The 27,698-nt window shown below is 38.6% G+C and overlaps 2 protein-coding genes across 7 annotated transcripts in view; one reads left to right on the top strand and one right to left on the bottom strand.

The window, feature by feature from the left end:
- hipk3b (homeodomain interacting protein kinase 3b) overlaps positions 1-7,090 on the bottom strand; it is a 76,044-nt gene extending 68,954 nt beyond the window's left edge. Inside the window, exon 1 of one of the 2 annotated variants that reach the window (XM_082182871.1) lies at positions 6,736-7,090. The gene's annotated coding sequence lies outside the window, so the exon portion shown is untranslated. The remainder of the gene's footprint in view (positions 1-6,735) is intronic. The other variant, XM_082182870.1, reaches the window with a different exon arrangement.
- Positions 7,091-11,641: 4,551 nt separating this feature from the next.
- drc9 (dynein regulatory complex subunit 9) overlaps positions 11,642-27,698 on the top strand; it is a 40,300-nt gene continuing 24,243 nt past the window's right edge. For 3 of the 5 annotated variants that reach the window (XR_014209447.1, XR_014209448.1, XM_082183062.1), the window contains exons 1-4: positions 11,808-11,987; positions 24,709-24,863; positions 25,069-25,197; positions 25,298-25,379. Coding sequence is in view for 3 of the 5 variants with exons in the window: in XM_082183062.1 (XP_082039188.1) it covers positions 11,817-11,987; positions 24,709-24,863; positions 25,069-25,197; positions 25,298-25,379 (537 nt within the window). In the remaining 2 variants the exon portion in view is untranslated. Of the gene's footprint in view, positions 11,788-11,807; positions 11,988-24,708; positions 24,864-25,068; positions 25,198-25,297; positions 25,380-27,698 lie in introns of those variants that run through there. The other 2 variants (XM_082183064.1, XM_082183063.1) reach the window with 2 other exon arrangements.

Here is a 27,698-nt window from a genome sequence, read left to right as displayed (position 1 = left end):
CTGCTTGTTAACATCAGGTGTCTTCAATAATGATCAATCATCACTCAATGAATCACTTAATTATCTCATTAACTTTAACACTCTTGAGTGTTCATTTAACACTCATATTTTAATACTTTAACACTCTTGAGTCTGGAGCCATATAAACTCCCAGGAGAGTTCATTTAACTGGAGTTTTTGCTGTGAGTGCGCGCTCCACACTCCGCACAAACCCTTGGATATGCGTCAAAATCTTGTGTTTATTTGTGATAATCTTAGCCCTGTATTATTATTGTCTGACCTACTGACATTTGACAAATTGCTTTGTTCCTTTTTTGGATAAAAGCATCTTCAAATATGTAGCCTAAATGTAATAGCCTAATAGTAATGTAATAAAATAATAATAATAATAATAATAATAAGTCATATATAATAATGATAATAATAATAATAATTATTATTATTATTTGCATTTATAACTATAAATGCACTTACTGTTCACTTAAGACAGTAATATGTTTATCATAAAATGATGTATGAATGTGTTATGTTTATATAACCTAACCTTTTACAGTTTTGGAAATGTGTTTGTGTTTTTTTTTGTTTTAGTTTTTTATGTGAAGTCTTTTTTTGCTTATTCTATTATACTGAGCTTTTTCCTCCCAAAAAATGTACTTTAAAGATAGCCTACAAGTAAATATTGTTTTTTAGAAAATTCAAGAAATTATCCATTTAAAATAAAAATAAAAGTTTAAACACAATGCAATATGCATCCCGCACCTAAACAGGTGGTCTGGTTGAATCAGCCGGCACAGACTGGGGGAAGGGCCACAAATCCGTGAGTACAAACCCGTGGGAATGAATTGCGAAAGCGTGGGCATGGTTTATGAATTTGTGGGTACAGATTGCAAAAACGGAAGGCACGGTTTACAAATCTGAAACTCGTAGGTGCGGTTTATTAATCTGTGGGCACGATTTGTTAAACCAAGGGAACAGTTTAAGAATTTGTGAGTATATAATATAGGCTATGTGACTTTGACTACAAGATGCGTCAAAATCAATCAAAATCCAAAGCCAATCAGAACAGCGTATGGGCGGAGTCTCGTGGCAAGTGCACAGCACCAGAGAGTAATCGCGACGGCACTCGCAAGAAAATGGATAAGTAGCCTAGGCTACATAATCAAATACACAAATATTACACCATTTGAACATTATTAAAAATACATAGGCTACTGGGTTACTAAAACAATCTTTGTCAAAGAATACACTTGTTTATTCACAGTTTGAACTTTCTTGTTCTTGATCTGAGGTGAATTATCCATTGTTGCTTTTACAGCTACAAAGCTGGCAGCACTAAATTATATTCAAAGTCACATTACACATTAAATAAAGCACATAAACAGTACCTGAGATTATCCATGCCACACTTTGTGTTTGTTGTTCCAGCGCGACATTGCAGAAAAATAGAAATCGTTTCTAAAATAGAATTGTCGTGTGTCGCCGTGGCTGGTTAGGACAAAAACTCTGAATAACATGGAAAAGATACCTTTTATCGCGTGTCGCAGCGTCATGTGTAGTTAGGACACGGTGTTAAGCTAGTCCAAGACTAAAATGCATGTTTTAACTGAAAGCAACTTGCATCTTAAATTAAGTCAGATAGAGACATGAGATCTTTTGTCTCAAGATGCACACCAGTAATGTTTTTGTTTTTTTAAGGCACGTTAATAAAAGCTACTTACATGCACGTCCTAATTGAACTAAGGCCTAATCTTGGCTTAGTCTAAGCCCTGTCTGTGAAATAGGCCATTGTGTTCCAGTTCATTTGGTTTACCACTCTACAGGCAGGACCAACCTACGGTTGTAAGTTGATGACCGGTTATTTGGCAGCAAAGGGAATTTGAGCCGCAGAAAGTCGGGTTGGACGAGCCCTCCGCACAATACTTCAACCATACCATGATATGCGCAAATAAAATGCAGAAATCAAATTTCGCATTTTTGTACAACGGAAAAAAAGTTGTATGTCAATGATTTGATTTTCAATGAAATAAGCATTGTATATAAGGAAAATAAGTTTGTATGTGAATATTTTTTTCACCAGTCTAAAAACGAATAAAGAAGAAAGCATGTTTTTGGTTTTTCAATTATGAGTTAAAAAAGGAAAAAGGAATGGACACACAAGTACATGGACCAACTTGTTTATCATGGATAATATTTGGGTTCAGGGCTTTCTTCAAATTCCTCACCCTAAGTATAAGCAATGGTAACAGTGATACTTGGTAAACACCAATAATAAAAGCAACTTTAAGAAACAGTCTGAAAGTTTTTAGGGCAAGGACTTGAAGGGAGTCCTTTGGAATACAGATATCTGAAAATGAAAAATGTTTAGTGCTTTGTTTCTATACAATTAAAGTCAGTGAGGTTGCACCCCATTAAAACCATTGCATGGTCAAAAAAGCCGAAACATTTTTCTAAATATTTTTTTGTTTGTTTTCCACAGGAAAAAAAGAAAGTAATCCAGGTTTGGATCAACATGAAGGTGTGTAAATAATGAAAGAATTGTCATTTTTGTGTGAACTATCCTATCCCTTTAATAACTGACAAGAAACTCTGTTAACACCATGGGCCCTATCTTACACCCGACGCAATGCAGCGCCAAGAGCAATGCAAGTGTTTTTTGCTAGTTTCATTCTGTCACAGTTATCATTTTCACGTCCTGTGCTATGTTGTTTAAATAACAAATACATTTGCGCCCATTTGTGCGCACTGGTCTGAAAATGAGGTGTGTTCTGGCGCATTGTTGGCACGTTGCTATTTTGAGGCAACAGAAATAGACTGCGACATTGACCAACTGGAACCTGGTCTAAAGTCAATGGTGTAATATATATATATATATATATAGTTTTTTTGTTATTTAAAGAGCGCGTTATTAATGTGCGCCTATTGGCGGGTCCACAGCGCGCGTACACTCTGCTTAAACACACAGGGACGCACAGCAACACACAAACATGCCAAATATTTAAAATAAAAGGATTAGGCTACAATGTAAAAGATTACTATTGTGTAAATAAAGATATGGTGGAATCCGGCTTGTCCCGTAGATGGTCTGCTTGCGCACTTTTACCTTGCGCACAAGCAGTTCCGTTTGCGCTCTAGAGACGGCTTCGGTCTTTCCACTATCAAATCATGTAAATAGCGAATCTGCTATGGCGCGAGCTCAACTGGCATTTAAAGGGAATAGGAGATGAGACTCCGATTGGTTTACCGCATGTACATTCCAAAACACATCCATTACTCATTATGAGAATAGGGACAACCCTTTTAGACCATGCGCCTGGCGTTAAACTAGCAAAAGTGGTTTCGGACACGCCCTAAGTGAACTTGCGCCCTGCGCTTTAGACCATGCGCTTAGATCGTTAAAATAGGACCCCATGTTTGTTACTTTATAGTGGGAGGAGCTGAATCTCATACCAAGGGTCAAAAAGCAAGGCGATCAGTGATCTGAACTGAACGCATAAGAATGCAAGGCCATAAAACAAGAGATAGGCTATATTAAAAACTAGTTTAGATTTGCATCTTTCCTCATACTTTCATTTCAAAAACAATACAGTGTTTTGGGGCTAGAGACAAACAACAAAGAAGGTAATTTCTGAAACATCCCTTAAAATGTAAATTCCATGAAATCATAGCACGTACTGTAGTCAGGTCTATTTTGGTCGCAAGCTTCACCACAGTGAGTAACACAGGCCGGAGTGGGCCGTTGGTGTGGACATGTCTCTGCACTCAGCAGAACTCAAATGGCAGTCAGGCTATCGTGTGACTCCTCTATTGAACTTCCCCCGCCACTAAATGAGCTCATTCTTCAGAAAAAGCAAGGCCCTTGCTGATGAAAACAGCCTTACCCACAATACAACAAGGAACACACAACACTTGCTCTTTCTCCTGGGGTTGCCTTAAAACAAAAACTAGCTGATTAAAAAAACTCACAGACATAGTTCACCCCTAAAATGTCATTATTTATTTATAGTCATGTTGTTTTAAACTGATATTCCTTTCATTCTTCTGTGGAACACTTTGTGAAGATTATCCTGGGCAAGCACATGAGCAGTGATGTTGTCAAGCACCATGTATTAAGTTATTAGTCACTGATAATTGGGCTGTTAAACAGATAGCCTAGTTCACACAAAAATGAAAATTCTGTCATCATCATTTACTCACCCTCATTTCATTCCAAACCTGTAATACTTTGTCTTTCTTTTGTGGGACACAGAAGAAAATCTTGTGACGATGTGAGGATGAGTAAACGATGACATAATTTTTATTTTTGTGTGAACTGTCTCTTCAACTTTTGTACCTGGATCAGAATTGCTGTGTCACTTTGTTAAAGTACTCATGAAATCAAAATTGACCCTATTTACTTTGTTAGTGCAAATCACTAGTCTTGTGGTGAACAATTAATCTGTGCAAGTTAATATGCAAAAAATAAATAAATAAATAAAATAAAAAAAAATCACCACAACATCAACCCCCACAAATAGATGTCAGTGCTTCCCATTCTTTAACTGGACTGTAGTGGCCTGAACATATTTTTAAACCTCTCATAATAACATAAAAGCTCTTTAAATGTCATGATTTGCGCCATTGCTGTCAAACAAACTAAAACCGAAAGGGCGATATGGCTTTGTGTCCTTATCAAAAGACTGTCTGTATGCGCTACGCAAAGAGAAGTGCGCACTTCACTCCCATGATCAGCATGTGATCAACTTCAAATCGAGTTTAGCGTGCATTTGGGAACGTAGTGGGCATCGGTTACGCATTATTTTCACATTGCATAGTTGTACCTGAACGTGCTCAATTGTCGCTTGAATTCTGCAATCTCTTGAGATGCAGACATGTAAGAGGCTGAAAATTAGCTGAACATATAGGCTACTAGTTTAACTAGTTACACTTAGCCTACATTTTAAAAACCTTTATTTGAATATGGCAACATTTTTATTTTTAAAACCTTTATTCAAATTCTACAATATTTCTATGATTAAATCACTGACAGAGACTCCTCCCCATCAGCCAATCACTGTGGTCATGGTTAGTAAGCATGTTGACATCATCCATAGCAACGAGGTTAACCCCACTCTTTCTCTTAGCTTAAGACTTCTCTCTATTCCTTAGTAAAAGTTGGTCTCAGCAGCTTTGTGAACAGGTTTTAAGAGAAAACTCTTAACGAAGACCTTTGATTGCTATTTAGGAGAACTCTTAGTGGTAAAATAAAATGTTTTATGATACGGCCCCAGACTTATAAATCTGATTTTTTAATTTGTGATTTTTCTGATGGCTTCCATAGTAGGGAAAAAATAACAGTGGAGGTCAACGGGGCCCAACAACTGTTTGGTTATCAACATTCTTGAAAATACTTTCTTGTGTGCTCAGCAGAAGAAAGAAATGAATTCAATTTAACTTGAGGGTGAGTAAATTACTTCCATTTCGGGGGGTGATGTATCCATTTAATGTCCCCAGTTCTTATTCAACGTTTGTGTTAGAGGAGTGTCATTTGGTTATGGTATGACATGAATTGCATAAGATTTTCCTTTTAGGGTGGTCTATTGCTTTATTTCTTCTGTCGAAATAATCATTATCATAGTCTTTCATGTTATTTTGACAAGACAAACAGCCCTCACTTTAATCAGATCTTAAAAGTATCTGGCAAAGCACTATGGGTAATATTAGCAACACCCCACATGAGTTTTTCTCATGCATAGTGAATGAGTCTATTTTTATTTAACACTTGACCTATTCCACTGCAGATGCACGCTGCCTCAAAACAACCTCAATTAGCACTTTTAAAAAGTATCATGCCATCTGTTGTAGGCTTTATCTCAGGAACTCTATTATCTTCTCTCCTTATTTTGTTTTATTTATTTACTTCCATTTTATGTACAATTTACATCTTAAGTAGCCTAAATCACGTTGTCAACACTTTGACTTTCTCTAAACTCAGTGGTCGGTGCAGACTTGTTTGGATCTATTTGGTCAACAACATGTATGTGTGTGTGTGTGTGTGTGTGTGTGTGTGTGTGTGTGTGTGTGTGTGTGTGTGTGTGTGTGTGTGTGTGTGTGTGTGTGTGTGTGTGTGTTGTTAAAGACTAAAGGTTAAACTGCTGGAACTGTTGCTCTCTACTGAAACTTATTTACATATAACAATGTTTACTTAAAGTCTGTAAAATGCACAATTCAAAGAGTTACAAAAACATTAGCAACTGATTAATATCCTATCAACCATCTATCTCTTTCTATCTCTCAAAATGTACACAAATCCATTTCTCTTCCTTAAAGTTTATCCAACTTACTTCATTGGAGGTTTTACTTATTCTATGACGTAGAGGACCAGATCATTCTATTTATCATCAATAATTAAAGCAAGAGATAAATGAGCTTAAATTCCTATTTTACTGGTTACAAGAGTTAGTACGAACCTCACTTGACTAGGCTATGTGTCAAATCCTAGTGAGCTGTCTACCTAGACACACGAATGATACCTATAATTCAAATCGAATTAAAAACATTCGTATTCTCACAGGCACAATCGAGAATTCCCAAATCGCCTATGAAGCCAAAGATGCTGTCTATGTAGGCAACTCACTAGGATTTGACACACAACGATGCGATCATCCGTTTTTGTTTGATTGTGTTCCATAAACAAACCGAGTTAGTTTACGATCAACAGTAAGAAAAAAACCCCACTCCGATTAAAAAAAGACTCACCTTTCACACGAAGTAACAGTAGATATAATCCAGGTCTTCTCCGATCATTTTACACACTTCAACTGAACTCACAGCATGTATATGTGTGTGTTTCATACTGCTGCCATCTTGTCCACAGCACCATCACCCACATTTTACACCTCAAAAATCTCAACAACACACGCGATCCACGACACAGAACCGAGTCCGGGGCATTTCGGTGATGCTCGAGCTCTGGTTTTGGTGGTATGGGCGGTGGAGCCCATGTTGTGTGCGGGGAAGAGCAGCACTGACAGTCGATATCATGTCCCTCCACACTCACTCACTCTCAGCTGCGCGAGGAATGTTTGCTGCTTATGTCACTGCGTCAGGCCAAACTAATCGAGCGAGGAAAGAAACAAAACACTCGATGTAGACATGACGGCAACCCTGTTTAAAAAAGGAAAAAAAAAGAAAACACCACTGTAACCTTAGTTACGGCGATTCACAATACATATTTTACAGGTTGTTGTTGCCAATGTCAAAATATAATACATAAGATCTCCTTAAAACAGCCTAATTATGATGCTTTTAGAGTCATTCTGATCTGATCTGATCTACACTTCTATAAAAGAAGGGTGCTTAATTATGGATGTGCACTTTTAGTGTACTTCAATTCTTATTGTTATTTGTATTTGTATTTTTTATTTAAATGATAGGCCTACTTGCAGATAATTTAATACAATAAAAGTTTAACCGAACTGCTTGATGCGCTATAACAATCATATGGATTAGTTTTACAATCTCTTTATGAAATGTTTCAAGCGTCAAAGTGGTAGTTGCGTAGCTGTCAAAGGAGGGATAGAAATCTCTCAGATTTCACCAAAAAGATTCTCATTTGTAACGTGTGGAACATGAGGGTTAATTAATGACAGAATTTATTAGGGAACTATCCCTTTAAGTGCAATTAATGATAGAAGACCAATCCTTTCATTCACAATTAAGTACACTTTTAAAAAGTGAAAGTCAAAAAAAAGGTTTTACTATAAAGTACATTGTTTTAATAATCTTTTGTCATGCTTCAAAAACGTTCACTTATTTAGATGTGTTGGCTAACATACTAAAGCATATATAAAGTATTTGATTAATTTTAACTATTATTTTATTTGACACATTTTAAAGTTAATATATTTTAAATGTATAAATTCGGACATTATCATCACAAATGTGTAATTACATATATATATATAGAGAGAGAGAGAGAGAGAGAGAGAGAGAGAGAGAGAGAGAGAGAGAGAGAGAGAGAGAGAGAGAGAGAGAGAGAGAGAGATTAAATACGTCACACAATTTTCAATAGAAATGACATTATATAGTATATTTTAACATGCTTGTCAGTACATTCGGCAGTACACCGTATTTAAAAAAAAATATATTTCCATGAAGATTATAAAATTACAAATAAAAATGAACTTAAGTCCTATTTAAGTGGATCAAAAATCGCTCAAGTTTGACTAATTGTATTTAATATAAATTTAAACTATAATATGTTTTTATTGAATTATAAATAACATGCAGTTAAGTGTCTGAAAACATTACATTCAGTTCACACTTAAAGTAGGCCTATATTATTTCTGCAGTAAAGTAAAGTATGCTAAAGTGTTATCCTTTTTCACAAGGGCATTTATGACAGCAATGGCTAATATCAAGTTTCCACAAAAAGTTTCTAATATTTATAAATGTGTATTTATCTATTTATTTTTATTTGGTAATAAAATATGACTGCAGTTAAGTTCACATTTCAATAAAATGCTTTTTTTTTAAGCATGTTGAATACACACAATAAATTAATACTTTAAATTATACTATCCTGAGCTGCATAAAAGGCAGCAGTCAATTCATTGTGCACAGTCTATTGTGCACAATGAATATTGTACAGTGTCTATTGTAGAGTGAATTTTTCAGTCTATGGGAGATTTTAAAATTATAATCTTTAAAAAAATAAAACACTGTAACCAACGTTAAGTGGTTCAAGCTGAATTAAGCTTATGCCTTGTCTGCCTGAATGCTTGTTTGTCGTCTCAAAATGACAGCCGCCCACTGCAGAGGAGCTGTTTGAATGATTGTTAATCACCAAAAATTATGAATCACACTGAATAGTGTTTTCATGCTTTCACCAAAGACACTAATTGGTTTAAACCTGTTGCTGACACAGTATTTGTACATATAAAGCAGCTGAAAAGAAACAGAACAGCTGCAACTCTTGCATAAGGATACTTCAATTTGCTTTTAGTATCAGTGAGATGACATAAGCAGCTTCTTCAGTGTGTGTGTGTGTGTGTGTGTGTGTGTGTGTGTGTGTGTGTGTGTGTGTGTGTGTGTGTGTAAGAACAGTTTGGCCAGTCATGTTTGATCAGCTGGCTACAGGGTAATCTTTCCCTCCTATAGTGCTGGCTTGTCTCTGGTAACAGGATGTAACATGGGGAATGGAGGTGGTCTCTGAATCACTCGGTTGAAATTGTGCAATACTGCCATATGCATTGAATTAATTGTTTATATTAAATCATTATAATTAACCGTCATAATCCTGGTTTCACAGTCAGGTCTTAAACCAGGATTAGGCATTACTTAAACCAGGATAAGGCATAGGCATTAGGCCTTTCATAAACGTCTACAACATATTTATATCTTCATTTTTATAATTAGAGTTAAAAGAATATTACAATAATAATATCAATAGGCCCTATACTATAGGCTACTCCCCGTATTAAAATAAAACCAAATAAAATTAAACAATTTTACCAAAAAACAAACAAAACAAAAAAGATTCAATATTTTATCTGTTTACCTGCATGTCCTCTTCTGACCGTTCCCAACGTCAGAAAACCATGAGCATGCGAAGGTGTGGGGAATTATTGAGCGTTCGGCTGACAAAAAACGTTTGGGAACCTCTGGTCTGAAGCTGAGGAAAGGAGCGTGTTACAAAAGAACAAGCAGGCGCTCAGAGACAGAGTTCTGCTTGTAGACAGAGAAAATAGCCTGTAGATCGCCCCCTGGAGGAGAAAGAAAGAATGACGGGGCTGAGCTGTCCTTTACACAGCAAAGCAGACAGAAGCCAGGGAAAAAGCTAAATCCAAAACAAACAAAAAATGTGTATATAGAAGTAATTGATTTTAAAAGGATAAAGGGACAACCATGGGAGCCGAGCCATGAAGTATATAGTGAGGGTAAAGCAAAAGCTTACAGCACCTGGTATTCCCAGGCGGTCTCCCATCCAAGTACTAACCAGGCCCGACCCTGCTTAGCTTCCGAGATCGGACGAGATCGGGCGTGTTCAGGGTGGTATGGCCGTAAGCGAAAATCTTAGTCGATAGAGAGCTATTTAAAGAAGGAACACCGGGGCTCTGCCGGTCTGCCTGCATTCACACACGTCCCGTCCCGGCTTACTGAACATAAATGTATTAAGAAAAAGACATTGAATTATTTAATTCATATTAGCCTCAAATACAGTTTTCTTTTCTTTATAGTCCATTCTTTTTAAGATTTGAAGTACACTACAAGGCCAAATTGTATACAGTTAAGCAAAACAATGTTTCACAAGGGTTACAAAATGGGTGTTTTGTTTAATTTAGCATTTATTTACTTTTTCATTTTTTTTCTGTAACAACACTGACATACATTTTTTGTTCCAGTGCTTGCAAGGCAGCACTGTAGCCTTAATTGTTATTCACACATTCTCTTTACGGGTTATTCTAACCCCCTAACTCTTGAGCTTCTGCAATGAACAAAACTAATAGTCACAGGATTCTAGTTCACTATTTAGCCTCATGCTGTTAACGGGCATCTGTTTACCCTGAATGTGGTGAGGAAATGGTTATTTCTGCTTTTGACCTTCACCATATAAATGGTTTGTTAGTTGTTCTGGCAGCTTTGCAAATTGTAAAAACGTGTGAGAGGCATTTGCAAATGAAGAGGCACACGAGCAAGCAAGAGTGCTGTTCAATATCTATATATGGGTTCTGGTCTAGCCTGACAGAAACGTGAAGAGCTGGTGATTAAACACGTTTCTCCAATCAAATTAGAGGACATTTTTAAGAATTGGAAGAAAGTAATTTATTCAACATAATTAAGAGCTCCACTTGCTTACAGCACCCTTGTTTTCATCCATTTAATTGGTGTGCAGTGTATTCAACCCAGGCACACGTGCTACCGCTCGTCTTCGGAAGAACTCTGGGTTCTTTTAGTACAGCCTGACATGGGCGGCCCTTTTTTGAGCGATCTGCTGCCCTCTGCTGTTTGAAAAAGCAACAGTCATGAAAACCACTGTTCTGATATTTACGATAGACCTTATTCAGAGCAGCGCCATGACAGGTAACGCGTGGTACTGAGGGATAGACTTACCGTGTTTTCAATGGCATCCTCAGTAAAAAAAAGTTGTTTAGAATAAAAATAAAAAAGAATAAAAAATGGCGCTGCTGTGAAAAAGGTCATTTACGGTGCCCTTTTTTGTTTTGGTTCTAAATGGATAATGCAGAAATGATGGAAATGAGAATGAGAAAATTAAATAAATGAAAAATAAAATAAAGGAATGAAATAGGCCTACTAAAAGTTTTAAAAGCTGTCAATTGTTCTTTACATGAAGTCATACTATACAAAGAAGAACAGAAAAAAATAGATAACAAAAATAATAGCCTACATTAAAAACATGAAGAAATAGCATTATATAATAGAGTCGTAATAAGGCTACAAACAATTAACATAAGTTACATATAACACAATTTTAATAATGTCAAAAGTATTTTGTACAAATTACATAATGTACATCTTCATAAAAAGACTAATCAATGACGTCACTTTATGACGTTACCTGTGAGAGAAATATGCTTGTTATGTGATTACAGTTTTTACGCTGCGAATAGACAATAGGTAGGCTACATTACATAGTATTACAAATGCTGTGCATTAGTTCGCTAAAATAAATTAAATCTGGTGTAAAATAAATAAATAAATAAAAATAGCCAGCAAAAGGAAAGGATCTGTGTACAAGACGTGCTGTCATGACAACGGATGCCCTTTGCTACGGCAGCACCTGTAACTGTACTACGCACAGTAAGAGTCTTTTCTTTATGGTCGAGTTGTCCAAAGTTACTTGTTATTGTCTTAATTTCCCCATATGTTTCGTCAGAATAAGCAGTATGATGTCTGTGGATGTGCTCGTAGCGTGTGCTGTGCTGCAGGACCACGCTGATCAGCTGTCAGTGTTAGAAAACATAACGTTACGCCCGGGAGCGGAGACTGTGAGTAACATCCTCACTAATGTTATAGGAATCTCAGAATTGTTTTCTGTTTTCAGAAACACAATTTGTAATGTTACTACTGCGAAATTTGTTTCGTCATCAGCTATTGTTAAATTGATTTGTTGTTGTGTTTACCAGCGCAAAAAGAAAGAAAGAAAGAAAGAAAGAAAGAAAGAAAGAAAGAAAGAAAGAAAGAAAGAAAGAAAGAAAGAAAGAAAGAAAGAAAAAAATTATAAAAAATAACAGCCCTTCCTCCTGAGACCCAGAATTTATTTATAAAAAAGTTCTTAAATTATTTTATTTTTCATGTCATCACATTGTTTAGAGCATAGAAACAAATGGTAAAAATCATACAATATTCATATGTTATGCTATGTCCTCTGTAGTGGATACCAGGACTCAGTTGTTTAAAAAATTTAATTACATGAAATTATATGTAAAGCCAAAAACAATGGGATTTTTTAAAACCAAAATTTGTATAAAGATGATTCTCAACTATGTTATGAAAGATATGAACAGAATGAATTGATACACCATTTTACTTTATGCAATATGTGGGTAAAATAGCCATACATTAATATTCCCATTCAATGCAATGTATACATTGTATCTAATTTGCACATTAATGTGTTCTTGGAGCAACATTTAATGAAAAAGAAGTGTAATAATTGGAGTAATAATTACATTTTAATAATAATATCTAATATATCATAGGAATATTTAGCCTATGTATAATTTATTTCCACATTCACTTGTTGTGTCTCCCAAAATGCCTGATAAACATGATTTAAGTCCTGATGTCCTCTACAGTGGACATGTATGAAATCAATGCCCTGTTCTGTAACAGAAAGTCATTTTTTTGTTTGAAACCCCATAACGTTTTCCTGAGATGTTGGTTTATGAAATACAATTTGAAAAGCAGTCTGATTTAAATTATAATTACAATATAGCCTAGGCCTATTATCATATTTCCATAAGAGTGCCACATTTGATCTCTAAATTAATGTCAGACATTTTTAAAGACCAAGGAGAAGTTGTTTTCATGGTGAAACCTCCAAACATTTGGTGTCGCTGAAAATCCCTGAATGTGCTCTTTACAGGACACCCAGGTTGTGACATGTATGGTGTCAGAGAAATTCACTAAAATGCCACTACAGTGGACAAAAGTCTATTCCTGGGTCCCAGGAGGTTAGGGATACAACAGCTTGTCGCTGGGCAGTACCCTTAAAGGGGCATTTGTATCTTATTTACTCAAAAAAGTCATAGTAGTAACTTAAAAGTACATATTACTACTCTAAGGTACTAAAACGCACCTTTTAGGGGTTTAAGGAACAAAATTGCTGCCCCAGTTGAAGCTGTTGTACCCCTACAGTTACTATTTTTGCACATTTCATTTAGTTTATTCAGTTTATTTACCTATAATTTGGATGGACTGCACCAATTAGGATTAAATTAAGCAGTTTAAGGCTAATCAAGGATTTATTGACCAAGGTGTTATTTTAATTTGTGTTGTGTTAAAACAGATTATTAACAAATCACAGGACTAAAATTGTAACCTGTTGTACAGAAAACCCAAGACACATTAAAGTTATTCTTGAAAATGTAGGCCCCATAGTATACACAAGGCCTCAACAAGGCTCTTGGACTATGAGGGATCCTTGGCACTCCTCTTACTGAAGGACCCTGTCAACCTGTGACCCACATTGCTCTTATAACTATTCTTATAACCCATCCTGTCTAAAATTATATTTATATAGTTGTATAATTGTATCTGTGGATTGTGCATTACATGCATTGTTTCGGTTACCATATATGGTGGTTTGCCTATTGAGAATGAGGACATAGGCTACTCATAGGTAGCTTGCTGTCACGTGACGAATTGAGCCCGTCCACCATTTTGGGAGGATACGCTATGGGTTGCCAGGGGCAACAGTGCAAGAGCAATACAGAGACGAGCAGGAAAGACGGCTCGAGGAATTATAATAGAAATTACGAGAAAATTAAGAAGAAATGGAGAAGAATGCGGCAAAAGAAAAGGGTCCTTACAGGGAGAAACTTACTACCAATGGCAAAAAAAAATGTTTTTTTTTTTTTTACTTTTAAATTTTAAAATACGAAAAAACTGTAATACATGGCTCCTACGGATTCCATGACAATCGTGTGAGACACTGGAGCAGTTTTTTACACAGCAGTGTTTTCCAGGCATTCTAAAATAGTGCGACAACCTCCTCTACTATCAATACAAACAATGAACGGTGCTGGTGGGTATCCTCCCAAAATGGCGGAAAGGGGAGGATGACGCGGTCTCTGAGGGCGGGGCGCTGTGTCGTGACGACATCTCCTCATTCTCAATTGGATAATTGTCAGGGTCTACTCTGTGGAGTGTGTTAAGTGTGGTAATTGTAAGTTGTCCTACGTTGTGTTTGGTTGCTTGATGGCCTGGTGTTCACAGGTAGGTCACATAGTAAGGGCCACATCATGTGCCACAGGTGTGAGTGTGTGTGTGTGTGTGTGTGTGTGTGTGTGTGTGTGTGTGTGTGTGTGTGTGTGTGTGTGTGTGTTTGGTGATGTATAATTTTTGTTTTGCGTGATGACAAGGGTGCAGGATGAAGTGGTGAAGAACAGGTTTTTAAAAAGGCTATAAACCTTTGCTCTTATTAAATGCTCTTATTAAATTGTTAAAATTTTGTATTTTACATGGTTATCTTTTACTGAATATCCCTTGGATCTTAAATAACACATGCCAGGGTCTGAAATTAATGGCTTGTGGCAAAAATGTCAGCAAATTAACAAAAAATGCCCCCAAAATGAATGTTATGGGGCAAAAATACCCCAAAAAGGAGTTGCTGTTTATATTCATAACACTATAGATAAGTAATATCACACAAACAGGGCTGTTTTTCCCCCAAATATCTGCACATTCCAATTGTGTTACTGTTTTTAATATTTGTATAAATATGGTTAGTATTAGGTAAGCTAAAAATTAAAACACAATAGTTCTGATCAAAGCCACATCAGAACCATTTCTGAGCAACATTTTTCTTTGCTGAATGAATCAAAGTTGTGGGGTGTGTTTCACTTGACACACGTGCAAACTTTCTAAAGCCCTTCCCCTCGGCAGAATCCCCGTCACCATTTTAAAGTGCGTTTATAAGTGGATTAGGAAAGTTCATGTGGACAGACCCTCGACCCCTCTTTTTTATCCAAGGGTTTGAGTCTACTCATGTACACTTCATGCAGCTCAATACCACAATGCAACACAATTGTGATGTCAAAGCAAATTGCACTTAATTGACCCTTGCCCCACACATGTTTGGTGGTGTGGTTGCTAGCCAACACGCACAAAGAAGATGACTCAGAGTAGAAAAAGTCTCTGGTTACCTAAAGTAACCTCGGTTCCCTGAGAGGAGCGAACGAGACATTGTGTCAGTATAGCTGATGCTATGGGGAAACACCTTTTTTCAGAGAATACTGAAGACCTATGAAATCTCGCAGGCAAGATTTCGCCTATAAGGCCGTGCTGAACGTCATTCCCTCAGAATCTTTGGACTGAAGCATTGTGTAGCTGGCAAAGTCTCTGATCTTTGTAACACGCTATCTTACGCAATGTCTCGTTCCCTCCTCCCAGGGAACCGAGGTTGCGTTGGGTAACCAGAGATGTTCGCTTTTGAATTTAGTTCACTCGACATTGCATCAGTAGCTGACGCTATGGGGATCTTATAAAATCCCGCCGTGCTGATAGTGAGGGTCCAGCTTAGCTGCAAGCACTGACTTTTGTTAAAAAGTGCTTCATGCAACAAAATACTTAATTGCACAAGCATTAGACTGCTGCAAACACATCACAGATTAATAAGAAGGCGCACTCGCCGCCGTCCTTGATTTAAACATATACAAACAAATTCAGGCCCATCTGGGAATAAACTGTTGACTGCTGACTGTTATCCTGCAGGCCTTAGATGGCAATATAGGCTGCAACTTCAAAGGAAGATGGTGCAAGATGCAACTCTTGTCTAATTTAGAATGCATGTCTGACTGAACTGGCTCTGACCAGTGGAGAGAACATCATCAAGCGAGATCACATTATGAGCTTTGGGGACTCCAATGCATGAGCTCTTTTGAGAGAGAAAGAGAAAAGAAAGGGATAAATCCATCTGCTCACTCACCATAGCTTAAAGCTCCACATTGGATTTCCAAGACCCTAGCTCATGAAGCACCCCAGCAACCAGAATACTTGAGTGATGGAGGGTGGCTGATTATCCTCCTTTTCTTTAAATGAATTCTTGAGCAAAGCACTTTAATTTTAAAATGGTTATTGTGGCCAATTTGATGAGCAGGTAATTCCCATGCACTTGATACACTTATCATGCATGTGCATGTCCTGTAATAAAACGAGGACACAGCGGCAAACACTTATTAAATGCCATCTTGTTTCAACATAAGAAAAAGGAGCTTACTCCACATGGGTTGCTGAAACTCAATATCCAATAATTTATTCAAATCAAAAAGCACAGGCTAGATAAATCTTAGGAGTGATGGTTCATTCTTTTGAGTCACTGCTGATGTGGTGCCTGGGAGACCAGCACTTGCACCATCAGCCAATGTGTTTCTATACAATCCTCAGACAATCATCTCCTGAGGGTTTCCATAGCGTCAGCTACTGATCCAGCAATTAGGCATTAAGATAATGTAAACTTTAACATCATGAATTTCTGTAAAGTTGCTTTTAAACAATATGTATTGTGAAAAGGGCTATGCAAATAAAAATTAACTTGACTTGAAATAAAAAAAAAAAGACACTGAGCTTCAGTAATATGAGTTGGTAAAGCATTCTAAAGCTTTGGAGCATGAAAAGGCCCCTTCACCCTATTAGAATTGTGGCTGCTGAATTTGGCACATAACCTACGTAAGGGATTGGGTAATCCACGGCTAGCTGTGCATGGAACGATTTTAATGGATAACGTGAAGTGTGTTAAAATCGTTTAATGCACAGCTAGCTGTGGATTATCCCACTTATACCATGGCCATTTGCCCATCAACAAATTGATGTTTGCTACGTAATATTTGACTGGGAGGGTAAAATTGATAGTTATTTTCGTCAGTCACGGCTTGTTAGATCTAGCATTCTGTCCGCTTTCAGACACAGAGATAAAATAGTGCGTAAGATTACAGTAATTTTAATGAATTAATTATAGCATTTATTTGAATTAATTATCCAGAGAGAGAGATGAGAGATTCGTACCTGTGTCTGGTACCTCTCTCTATTAACATTGAAGCTGTGTACTTCAAAATAGCGACATTACCCCCTCGTTGCTGAGAATTACAATGTAGGGATTCAGTAGCGAAGCTATTTTGTTGCTAAAAGTCACGTGGCAGCGCTGAAGTTTCTGTGCGGCGCGCAATGCACTGTGTTCAAGTGACGTGTATGTGCGCTTCAAAGAAAACAGCGCATTAATATAGAGCGGTGATAAATCTGACTTGGAACTAAGGCTATGTTCACACTTAGCGTCTTTTTTGACAAGAAAAAGTTGACAAATAGCAGCCGAGCGCGTCTTCTGTTGCTATAACAAGAGCTGCAACAGTAGCCTAGTGCTGTGTGATGCAAAACATTTCGAGAAAGAGAAAGTTGGCTCTTGCGTTGGCTTTTGAAGTTAACGGGGAGGAGAATGTCGGTTCACAAAGACGTTTGTGGGTGCACGACAGAGTCAGACAGTTGTTCTTGTTGTTATGGAAACGACAGGTCTCGCTACTCGCTTGTCATTGGTCAGCTGTCAAAAAGGCGCTTGACGTAGGGCGTTCTTTTCAGAAAAGTTGAACTTTTTTCAACTTAAAAAGACGCTCTGAGCTGCAGAAAAAGACGCCGGCGGTGGCGTCTAAAAAAGCGCTCAGGACTTTTTTGAAAAAACGGTTTACTCCATAGGGTTATAATGTAGAACAGACGCTGGCAGTTTGAAAAAAGACGCTAAGTGTGAACATAGCCTAACTGTGCATTAAACGGTTTTATTGCACACCTTCCAGCCAATCCGAATCGATTATTCAGACACACCATGGTATAATTCAATTTATTGAGTGCAGAATTTAAAACACCAACCAGGAGAGGATTAAGTAATCAATGCGCAAAAAAAAAAAAAATTACTTTTGAGTTGCTGAGAAACTTAACATTGAGTAATTTTGATATTTCTGAAAAAAAGATAAAAATCTTTTGACTGTATTCTGCACGGGGGTTCAAATGACAAACTCACATTAGATATAACTCTGAGCTTTTCCAGTTAAGATTGAAGCTCCAAAAACTCAACAAATAAAGAACCAACTTTGCAAAACTGGTGAGGAGAACCAATAAGAATAACTTCATTACAACAGTAGTATTGAGGTACAGAAATGGAATAAAATAAGCAAATGTAAAATAACACAGTATATTCTTAAATTACATATAATTTATAATTACAGTCACTATGTAATCAAAATGGACAATGATTGTTTTTTTTTTTTATGGAATACTGCAGAATTTATTATAATGATTTATCTGGGGTTCATTATTATTATTATTATTATTATTATTATTGTTTTTTAATTCATGTGGACTAACCAGAGCTTCCTGTACTGTGTCCCTGGCTTGGCTCCTCTCCCTCCTTCCCTCCCTCCCACATTATTTCTGCTGTAATGGCAACCTGACCCCCTGTTTGTCTTTCCTCTCTTATCAACTATTTCGTCTGCTTTATCCTCACTTATGGAAGCTCGTTCAGTCACAGTTGTATTGTGGTCAGGGGTACTCATTTTGTAGCTAAAACTTGCTGAGTTGGAGCTTAGCCTACTACTGCTGAGCACTGGCTGCATGTCTGTGTTGTACGTCATCACGCAAGTAGCCAATTAGATGCTCTTTCTGCCGGCTGTGCCCTAAACGCCAGTCAGTGACAAATGCTGTATATTGAAATATCAGAAATGTGTTTAAAAATCATATCAACGTTACTGAAAAAAAAACCAATCGCGATATACAGTATATTGTTGAATCAATGTCCAGCCTGTTACGTGTCAATGTATGTTTGGACTTTCGGATTGTGTTTTGATTTGTTCCTGTTTTCCTTTGTTCTGTTCCCGAGCCTGAGTCTGTTCCCGAGCCTGAGTCTGTTCCAGAACCTGTGTCTGTTCCTGAACTCCCTCTCCCACCACCTACTATCATAATTTCCTCATCCACGCCTCCGCTGCTTCCTGTCAGCCCCTCAGCTTACCCTTATTCCACCTTCTGTGATATCATGATCGGTGGATCCCCGGTCTCCGTCTCCGGCCTCTGCGACCAGGACTCCACCTCGGCCCGTCTGTCCATTAGCTCTATCTTGGCTCCCACCTTCCTCATCTCCACCGTGGTCCATCAGTCCACCAGCTCCGTCGGGCTCCCTCGTCCCTCCGGCTTCGCCTTGGTCGTTCGTCGGCCTGCCCTCGCCTCGGGACTATACTCCTCTGGCTTTGCCTCGTCCCTTCGTCCCTCTGGCTCCGTTGGGCTCCTCACTCCTTCCAGCTCTACCTTGGTCCTCTGTCGCTCCGGCTCCACTGCGGCCTTCTGGATCCCCGCCTGCGCCTCGGTTGCCAGAGCCGTCGGGATCCTCAGCATCGCCAGGCCCCTTTGGCTCTCCGGCTTCATCCGGGTATCCTCTTCCACCTGCTCCGCCCTGGAGTCGCCTACCCTGCCTCCACCATGGCTCCTCCCTCCGTTTGCTCCGCCCTGGCCGCCTTCTCCGCCCTGGCTGCCTGCACAGCCTGCTCCGTCCTGGCTGCCTGCACAGCCTGCTCTGCCTTGGCCACCTGCTCCTCCCTGGCTGCCTGCACAGCCTGCTCTGCCCTGGCCGCCTGCACGGTCTGCTCCGCCCTGGCCTTCTGTCTGCCCTTCACCTGCTCTTCGTCCTCCTCCTGAGCCCCCTCCCTGCTTTCACAGTTGGTCTATCTACGGCGCGAGGACACGCCTACCGGGAGGGGGGAGTACTGTCACGTGTCAGTGAATGTTTGGACTTTCGGTTTGTGTTTTGATTTGTTCCTGTTTTCCTTTGTTCTTTTCCCGCCACTCCTTCGTTTCCATGGTTACTGTCATTATCAGTTCAGTTGTATCACCTGTTTAATCATCATCGTCATCTGTATCACCTGTGTATCTGTTAATCTATGTTTGTATTTAAGTTCTGTCTGTTCTGTCAGTCTTGGTCCGATCTCAGTTATATTTAGTGTGTGTTGCTACTTGTTCTGCCGTCCTGTGTTTAATTACCAATAAACCTTCGTTTTGGAATTATATCCTTGTCTCCGTCTGCCTTCCTGCAACCACCCGTGACACAGCCCTAGTCGTAAATGCTGTTTTATGTGCATGCTGGTCTAAATACATATGTTTTATATAATACAATCTATACAGGGCTTGACATTAACTTTTTTGCTCACCACCCACTGTGGCTAGTGGTTTTCCAAAGTTACTAGCCACTCAATATTTTCACTGGCCACAATTCTGACATCGATACTATGTGCGTGCACTTTGGGTGTGAGCACAAAATCTTGCGGGAATGAGTAAAATTATGCGTAATATGCATAATCCCACGCCGAAATTCAAGCCCTGTAACACCAACAATATTCATTCGGAGCAAAATAAATGAGTGAGTAAGGGGAGGCGGTTTGTGTATCAACTCACTGTCGGAGAGATGAGAGAGCGAGAAAGCGCAGCTGGTATCGTGTTATCTATTTAGCAGAAAATTAGTTTTGGAAGCGCTTCAGTATAGACCCCTTTTGCGCCGACGTCACAATTACGTCATGGCGTTAGCTGGAGGCAAAACAAAGGGAAAACTGGAGACAGCCAATACAAACCAGCACTGATTCGGCTACATAATAAGGAGCTTAAAATATTATTATTATAATTAAATGTCATCTTGTTGTGTTGTTGAGTGCAAGAATCGACGGAGTACAGGCTCCAATTTGAAATTTTATCGCATGTTTTCGAAACTATTGTGATTGTGAATCATCTATGATTGTATAGCCTACATTGATGTGTTTGATTGTGACGACTTTTTGAATAACCTGGTAAGAAAGAATAATCAAATACATAGTTAAAAAATGAATTTGCTGTATCTGTAATTTTTATTTTTAGAAAATATTCACATCATTAAAATTGCACTGTGATGTCACTCTTTACATGGTCGTCTTCGGATCGTACCACACAACACAAGTCTTGTACGTGACCATTCAGCACATAGTTATAGGCATCTAAAGATTTATATTCCCTCAGTTTGTCTTTATGCTTGGTATCAGGTAGGTATAGATGTCAGGCCACTCAACCGAGGTAGTGTTAATGTTAATCCTGTCAGATCGTCCATCGATTGAGTGAGCGTGTACGGGTCGGCCAATCTGGTTATGTCCGTTAAAATGAACTTTTGCAAATAACAATCGCGGTTCTGGACAGTGAGTGACCTTACACATTAAAATAAAATCAGATATTCTCCAGTCATTGTTAAAAAACAAGCTAACAAAACATGCAAACTAGCGTTAGTGAAGCGTCCAGGGGAATCGTTCTGCCTCCACCTAAGCTCCGCCCACAAAAAACGTCACCATGTTTACTAACTGGAAAGGGGTCTATAGAGACCCTAAGTCCCTCCCCTTCCGGTGGAACACCATGGGACCTTATTTCGGAAAAATATTGTATGGTAGTCAATAGCGAGAGACAACAAATATTTTGATCTCGTTTGAATTGTGCCCTGAATTACACATATGATGTTTGTCAATTTAAAAGATACATTTTAAAGTCAAGAAAGTCGCAGTTTGATGTAAAACTGTTGAGGTATAAGACTGTGAAAATACGTAATTACAAAGACTACAAACCCAAAAGGCGCACATGTGACATCATACCTTTTCTCTCAATGAATGAAGTTTTATTGAAGCTAACATCTGTCATTTTTTTTCTATAGTCTTACGTTATAATCGTAACGTTACGCCATCATGCCTGAGTGTTTTGTACCAGACTGCACACATACGAGCAACGGATGGTGACGTACATAGTGCGAGACGAGAGATGTAGTTCATTGAGCGATTTTCACATAAAACTAAATGTTTCTCTTCTGTTTTATGACAAACTGCGACTTTCTTGACTTTCATAATTATCTTTTAAATTGACAAACATCATATGTGTAATTCAGGGCACAGTTCAGATGGAATAAAAAGATAAGTTGTCTCTCGCCATTGACTACCATACATATTTTTTCCAAAATAAGGTCCCATGAGCCGGAAGCGGAGGGGAGGGACTTAGGCTCTCTATTGATATTAGTGTTGTCACGATACTGGAATTTCCAACTTCGATATGATACCTTGAAAAATATTGATTCATTGATCATAACCTTTTGATAATTTTGGTAATTTTGTTGCAATAGCTTATACACAGAACAGGGAGGCTTTTTTCTATTTATTTGAATCGTGAAACCAAATATTATAATTTTTTAAATAAAATTAACAAGTAAACAGTCAGTAATAAAATAAGAACAAAAAAAAAAATTGCAAACAATAGCTCAAATAAATACAATAGAATAAAGAGACACATGAAATAAATATGGCTTTAAGTTTAGCATAATGCATAATGGTAGCATTATGAGGGTCCTTACATGCAAACCGAAGCATTGTGAACTTTGTAAGTGTACAGACAGTTTAATAAGAAGATACTTTATAAAGACAGTACATTACGCGTATAGGCAGGAGCCATCTTGGAAAACAGTCTTGACTAGTCGAGCCACGAACGCTGTGCTAAGTGAGATGAACTGTGACTTGGAATCTCATTTGGTCCTTTGTTTCCGGAAGAAAGCACTGAACGCATTAATGCATTTCCATGTAATTAGATTTCACAAAGTAATTCCTATCGACCAGCTCACTTAGCACGGCGTTCGTGACTCGACTAGTCGAGACTGTTTTCCAAGATGGCTCCTGCCTGTATGGGCCCTATTTTAACGATCTGAAACGCAAGTGTCAAGCGCAAAGCGCAAGTAACTTTGTGGGCGGATCTCCGGCGCTGTTGCTATTTTCCCGGCGGGATAAATGCCTCTTGCGCCCGGCGCAAATCTAAAAGGGGTTGGTCTGAAGTAGCTTCATTATTCATAGGTGTGGTTTGGGCGTAACGTGAAATAAACCAATCAGAGCGACATCTCACATTCCCTTTAAGAGCAGGCGCGCTTGTTCTAAAGCGGATTCCTATTATAACGGCGGATTTGCCAGGCGCGCGCCGGCAGCGGTTCACAGCCGAGGAGACCGACGTTCTCGTCAGGGACATTGGGGATGGAGAAACCCACCCAAATTAACTTCGGTTAAACAGGCGTATGATAATTTGGGTAAATGTGTAAGTTAGATGTATGCTTTTATAATAAATTGTCTATCTATCTATCTATCTATCTATCTATCTATCTATCTATCTATCTATCTATCTATCTATCTATCATCTATCTATCTATCTATCTATCTATCTATCTATCTATCTATCTATCTATCTATCTATCTATCTATCTATCTATCTATCGTAATAATGTATGATTTGCAAAAATGAAAACTGATGCTTCTGTGTAGATGAGAGAATCAAAGTGCGCGTTGTGCACACGCTACATTGATTATGGCCAAGCATGCACCCTTAAAATAGCATATGAATAACATGCGCAACGCGCCACTGACTTTAAACTATTTTTTCCTGGTTAGTGGCGCAATTGTTTTCTAAACCTGCAAAATTGTCACATGCCTGTCCTGTCTTGTGCTGCACATGGGTGTTTTGTTATTTTGGGCCATGTGCTCATGTCATTGTCTGATCCCTCCCACTTGTTATCTGATTATTGTTGAGTTCTTCCACCTGTTCCCTCCTGATTAGTTTCCCTTTATAAGTCCCCTCTTGTTTGCAGTCTGTTGGTACGTTGTCTAATGTTTCCTGTTCCCCGTGATCCTGCAGTTGGTTTCATGTTCTGGTTTTGTTTTATATTTGCTAGTTATGTTTTCCCCCCTCGTGGGTTTTGTGTTTGTTTTTCTTTTTGTAAATAAACCATTCTCCTGCACTTGAGTCCTCGCACCTTTTTGCACTCATCCCTACCGTGAAAAAAATAGCATGAAGGAACGTTTGCGCCGGAACACGCCTCTTTGCGCTGAACCGCCCCCGGGAGCGCAAGTGCATTTCTTAGTTAACCGACGTGCTTCTGTGGAGGGAAAAGTCTGCTTTGCGCGGGTGCAAAATAGGAATGATACATGCGTCGGTGTACAAAGTCAATTGCGCTAGGTGCAAGATAGGGCCCCATATGCGTAATGTACTGTCTTTATAAAGTATCTTCTTATTAAACTGTCTGTACACTTACAAAGTTCTCAATGCTTCGGTTTGCATGTAGGGACCCTCATTATGCTACCGTGTTAGTGTGAGGCTATTTTTAGCCTTGTTAGTGGTATTAACTAGTGATTTACTTTTACTTATTCTATGCCCCATATACTAGCGTTATAAGCTAATCTGTTTTTAGAGATAAAACTCTTTACATTCGATTATCATGAAAACGCATCCCAGAGAACGATTGACTCGGTAACCATGTGTTAATTACCCCTAGGTTAATTTTTCACCGGAATTGTCCTTTAATAAGAGTTCCTTGTATGGTTTTATTGCCAGCTCACCACACAATAGTTATAACACCTCATTGTCCGCATGCAATCATTGCTGTTTTATCTCACAATCATGTTTTTCTTTGTATCACTCTATATTTAGCAGCAAAGGACCGAGCTGCAACTAAAAACAGCTCGACTGATGGCTGGGAGCAGTTTGTCTGATTTCACAGGCAAATTACACAAATCCCAAAAGCAAATAAGTAGTCAGGAGAGTCTACTTACTCATGACAACCTGGCCAAAGTACAGAGAGACAGGTATGCGTGCACACTTCCTAATTGTTATAGGGATGCATTATATGTAATTAACAGTTTTAGCTGTAGTTTTTTATTTAAAGTAAAAATTTTTATATTTATTTACTGTTACTGAAAATGTATATATGTATCATTGTATATTTATTTACTGATTTGAACATTTCTTAATGTTTCATAAACCATTTCAACATCATCTTTGATCCCATAGGCAGTTTATGTCAGACGTGTTAAATGAGTTAATGGTCGAGCTGCAGAAGAAAAACACTTTTCAAAGTCTCTTGTCAGCAGTAGAAGAGGACCGGAAGAAGAAAGTCCAACTTCTGGACATAATAAACAGGTCTTAACATGAACTGACAAATTATTTACCCCAAAATATCATGTACTGTACTTTGTAGCCTCAAACAGTGAACATAAACCACATTTTACACAAACTGTAGGGAGGAAGAGGGTCGTCTCAAGATTAAAGCACTGCAAAAACAGTTACTTGACATTCACAAGCAAAAAACAGAGGAGTGCGAGGTAATCATCTGTGTCATTTTGCATAGAACATTTTTTAATTAATTCATATTTATTTGACTTGAACACTGTTAACATAATACTCCTGATTTTACTGTGCATATTTCGCTGGTGTTTGTAAAGCATGAAGTGTGCTTAACTTTCATGGCAACAAAAGCTATGTTTCCATCCACCTATTTTTAATGCACATTTTGGGATATTGTATCAAAAACTGCTGGATGATAATAATACTATACTAAAAATGTGCATAAGTCATGCTGCTGCTGCTGCTGCATATGTAATATACATTAATTAACCTCATAGCAGATCTATACAGGTGGAGCTGGGAGTGTGCTGCAGACTGCTAACAGCAACACTACCGATATTTGTTTGAATGTTGAGCCGCAGCTCATTGGCCACTGATGCAACAACAACCAATCAGCTGTGATTTGTAGATACTGTAATGATGTACTCACTACTAGGGCTGCACAATTAATCGCACTGAAACCGCACACGATTTGGCAAAGGCTGCGATTATTTTATGCGCAGCTTGTCAGTGCAGTGCGGCTGGTCGGTAGTAAATGCTGCTCCATCTGAACACCAGAGGGTGCTCTCGTGCAGACATGCCAAATATGCCCTGCCACAGAAGTAGATAACGCCCGTCATTCCAGGAAATCCTTATCGCTGTAGCTGAATAAACAGGAGATTGAAGTGCTATGATTGATTAAACATGACCAATAAACACACAACTGCCTTATTCTGTGTAAGAAGCCACATCATCTCACAGAAGAATGCTCAACTGTCGTTATGAAGTGAGTTCGGAGTAAAAGCATGTTATTAAATGTTGTCTTTTGTTTGACAAGAGGTTATTAAATGCTTCTCATGTTTGGAAAGCTGTTTGACGCTTGTTGCTTTTTCAAATGCACGTTATAAGTGATTCAAACTCACAGTGCTTTCAAGATGGAGCAGTGTTTACAGAGCCGTACATCAGTGACAAGCTGCGCATTCAAAATAATCTCAGCCTTTGCGATTTCAAAATCTCAATAAGCCATCTCGTTTAAATGCAATTACATGGAAATTGCGATTAATGCTGCCCTACTCGCTACCAAATGAATTAGACCTATAAGCCTGCGGCATCTAGAGTTCCATGTCAGAACTAGGTAATTCTGTCATGACAACTCTCGGGAGATTGGTATAGTAAATAATAGAGAGTGGCATGGTAATGGAAATGGCAATGTTAGTGTATTTGGTTTTGGTAGAATAGGTGTGCTACGTTGCTGCAGAGCAAGTACCAGGACTTGCTACTGCCAATACATTCACAGACATTGCTGTGAGCATGCTGCTGCTGCTGCTGCTGCATGTAACATACTGTACATGAATTAACCCCCAACAAACAACACTAGTGACCTAAGGCTATCTGCGCCTTGGCTACCTTGCCGACCAGCTTTTAAGGGGTCATATAATGCCATTTTTATACAAGCTAATATGATTCTTTAGGGTTTAAATTAAAAGTTTGTAATATACTTTAATTAAAAATTCTCATTAGTATTGTAAGAAAACACTAATTTTACCTGGCCAAAAACAGCTCTGTTTTCAGCACGCCGTTTCAGTGCATGTGTCTTTAAATGATAATGCGCTTTGCTCACCCCGCCCCTCTGTTCTGTGTGTACACCGTTTGTTATAACCATAACACAATAACCATAACGCGTTGTTCATTCTAAACGTGGGATTATGAATTATATTGAGAACGTCGTACATAGAAAACATGCCGTAATGTACCCTGAGTGTAAACAGCCGCATTCATCGTGAAGCGTGCTAGCGATTTGCAAAGATTAATATAAAGATTAATATAAAGGTTAATAAAATGTTACACTCACTTCTTCTTCTGGAGGTTCAGCAGGAACACAAATAGTTGGTACAGATCCTTTTTTCAGGAGCAGCTTCTTAGCAAAACCAGCTTTATACTGACCCTCGTTTATAAAGCAGTCTGGTGTGTGAAATGATTCGCGCAAACATGAAAGCATTGACGTTGATCGTGGGGAATATTCCCTTCGAAAAACAAACTCAGCTACTGCGTCTTCAGCGGTTCGTCAAAATGACTGCTGTGTTCCTTATTGCACCCAAGAACAGAACACCACAATCGCTTAGACGCCATTCTGCTCATAGACAGCGATCCAGCGTATGCGTGTCAACACTGACCGCGCGGACTATGATGACTGACAGCTCGCTCACGAGCGAGGGCGGGTCTGATTTGAAACGCTGCTGTCAATCAACAGTCGTGGGAGGGGCGTCCGACCGTGTGGCGTCACACGGTCGAACGGCTTGATTAGAGACAGGGGAAAA

Source organism: Leuciscus leuciscus (genome assembly GCF_965113295.1).
Source record: "Leuciscus leuciscus genome assembly, chromosome: 10".
NCBI classification, from domain to species: domain Eukaryota; kingdom Metazoa; phylum Chordata; class Actinopteri; order Cypriniformes; family Leuciscidae; genus Leuciscus; species Leuciscus leuciscus.
Note: the sequence above shows the minus strand (reverse complement) of the source record. Positions and strands in the feature narration are given on the sequence as shown.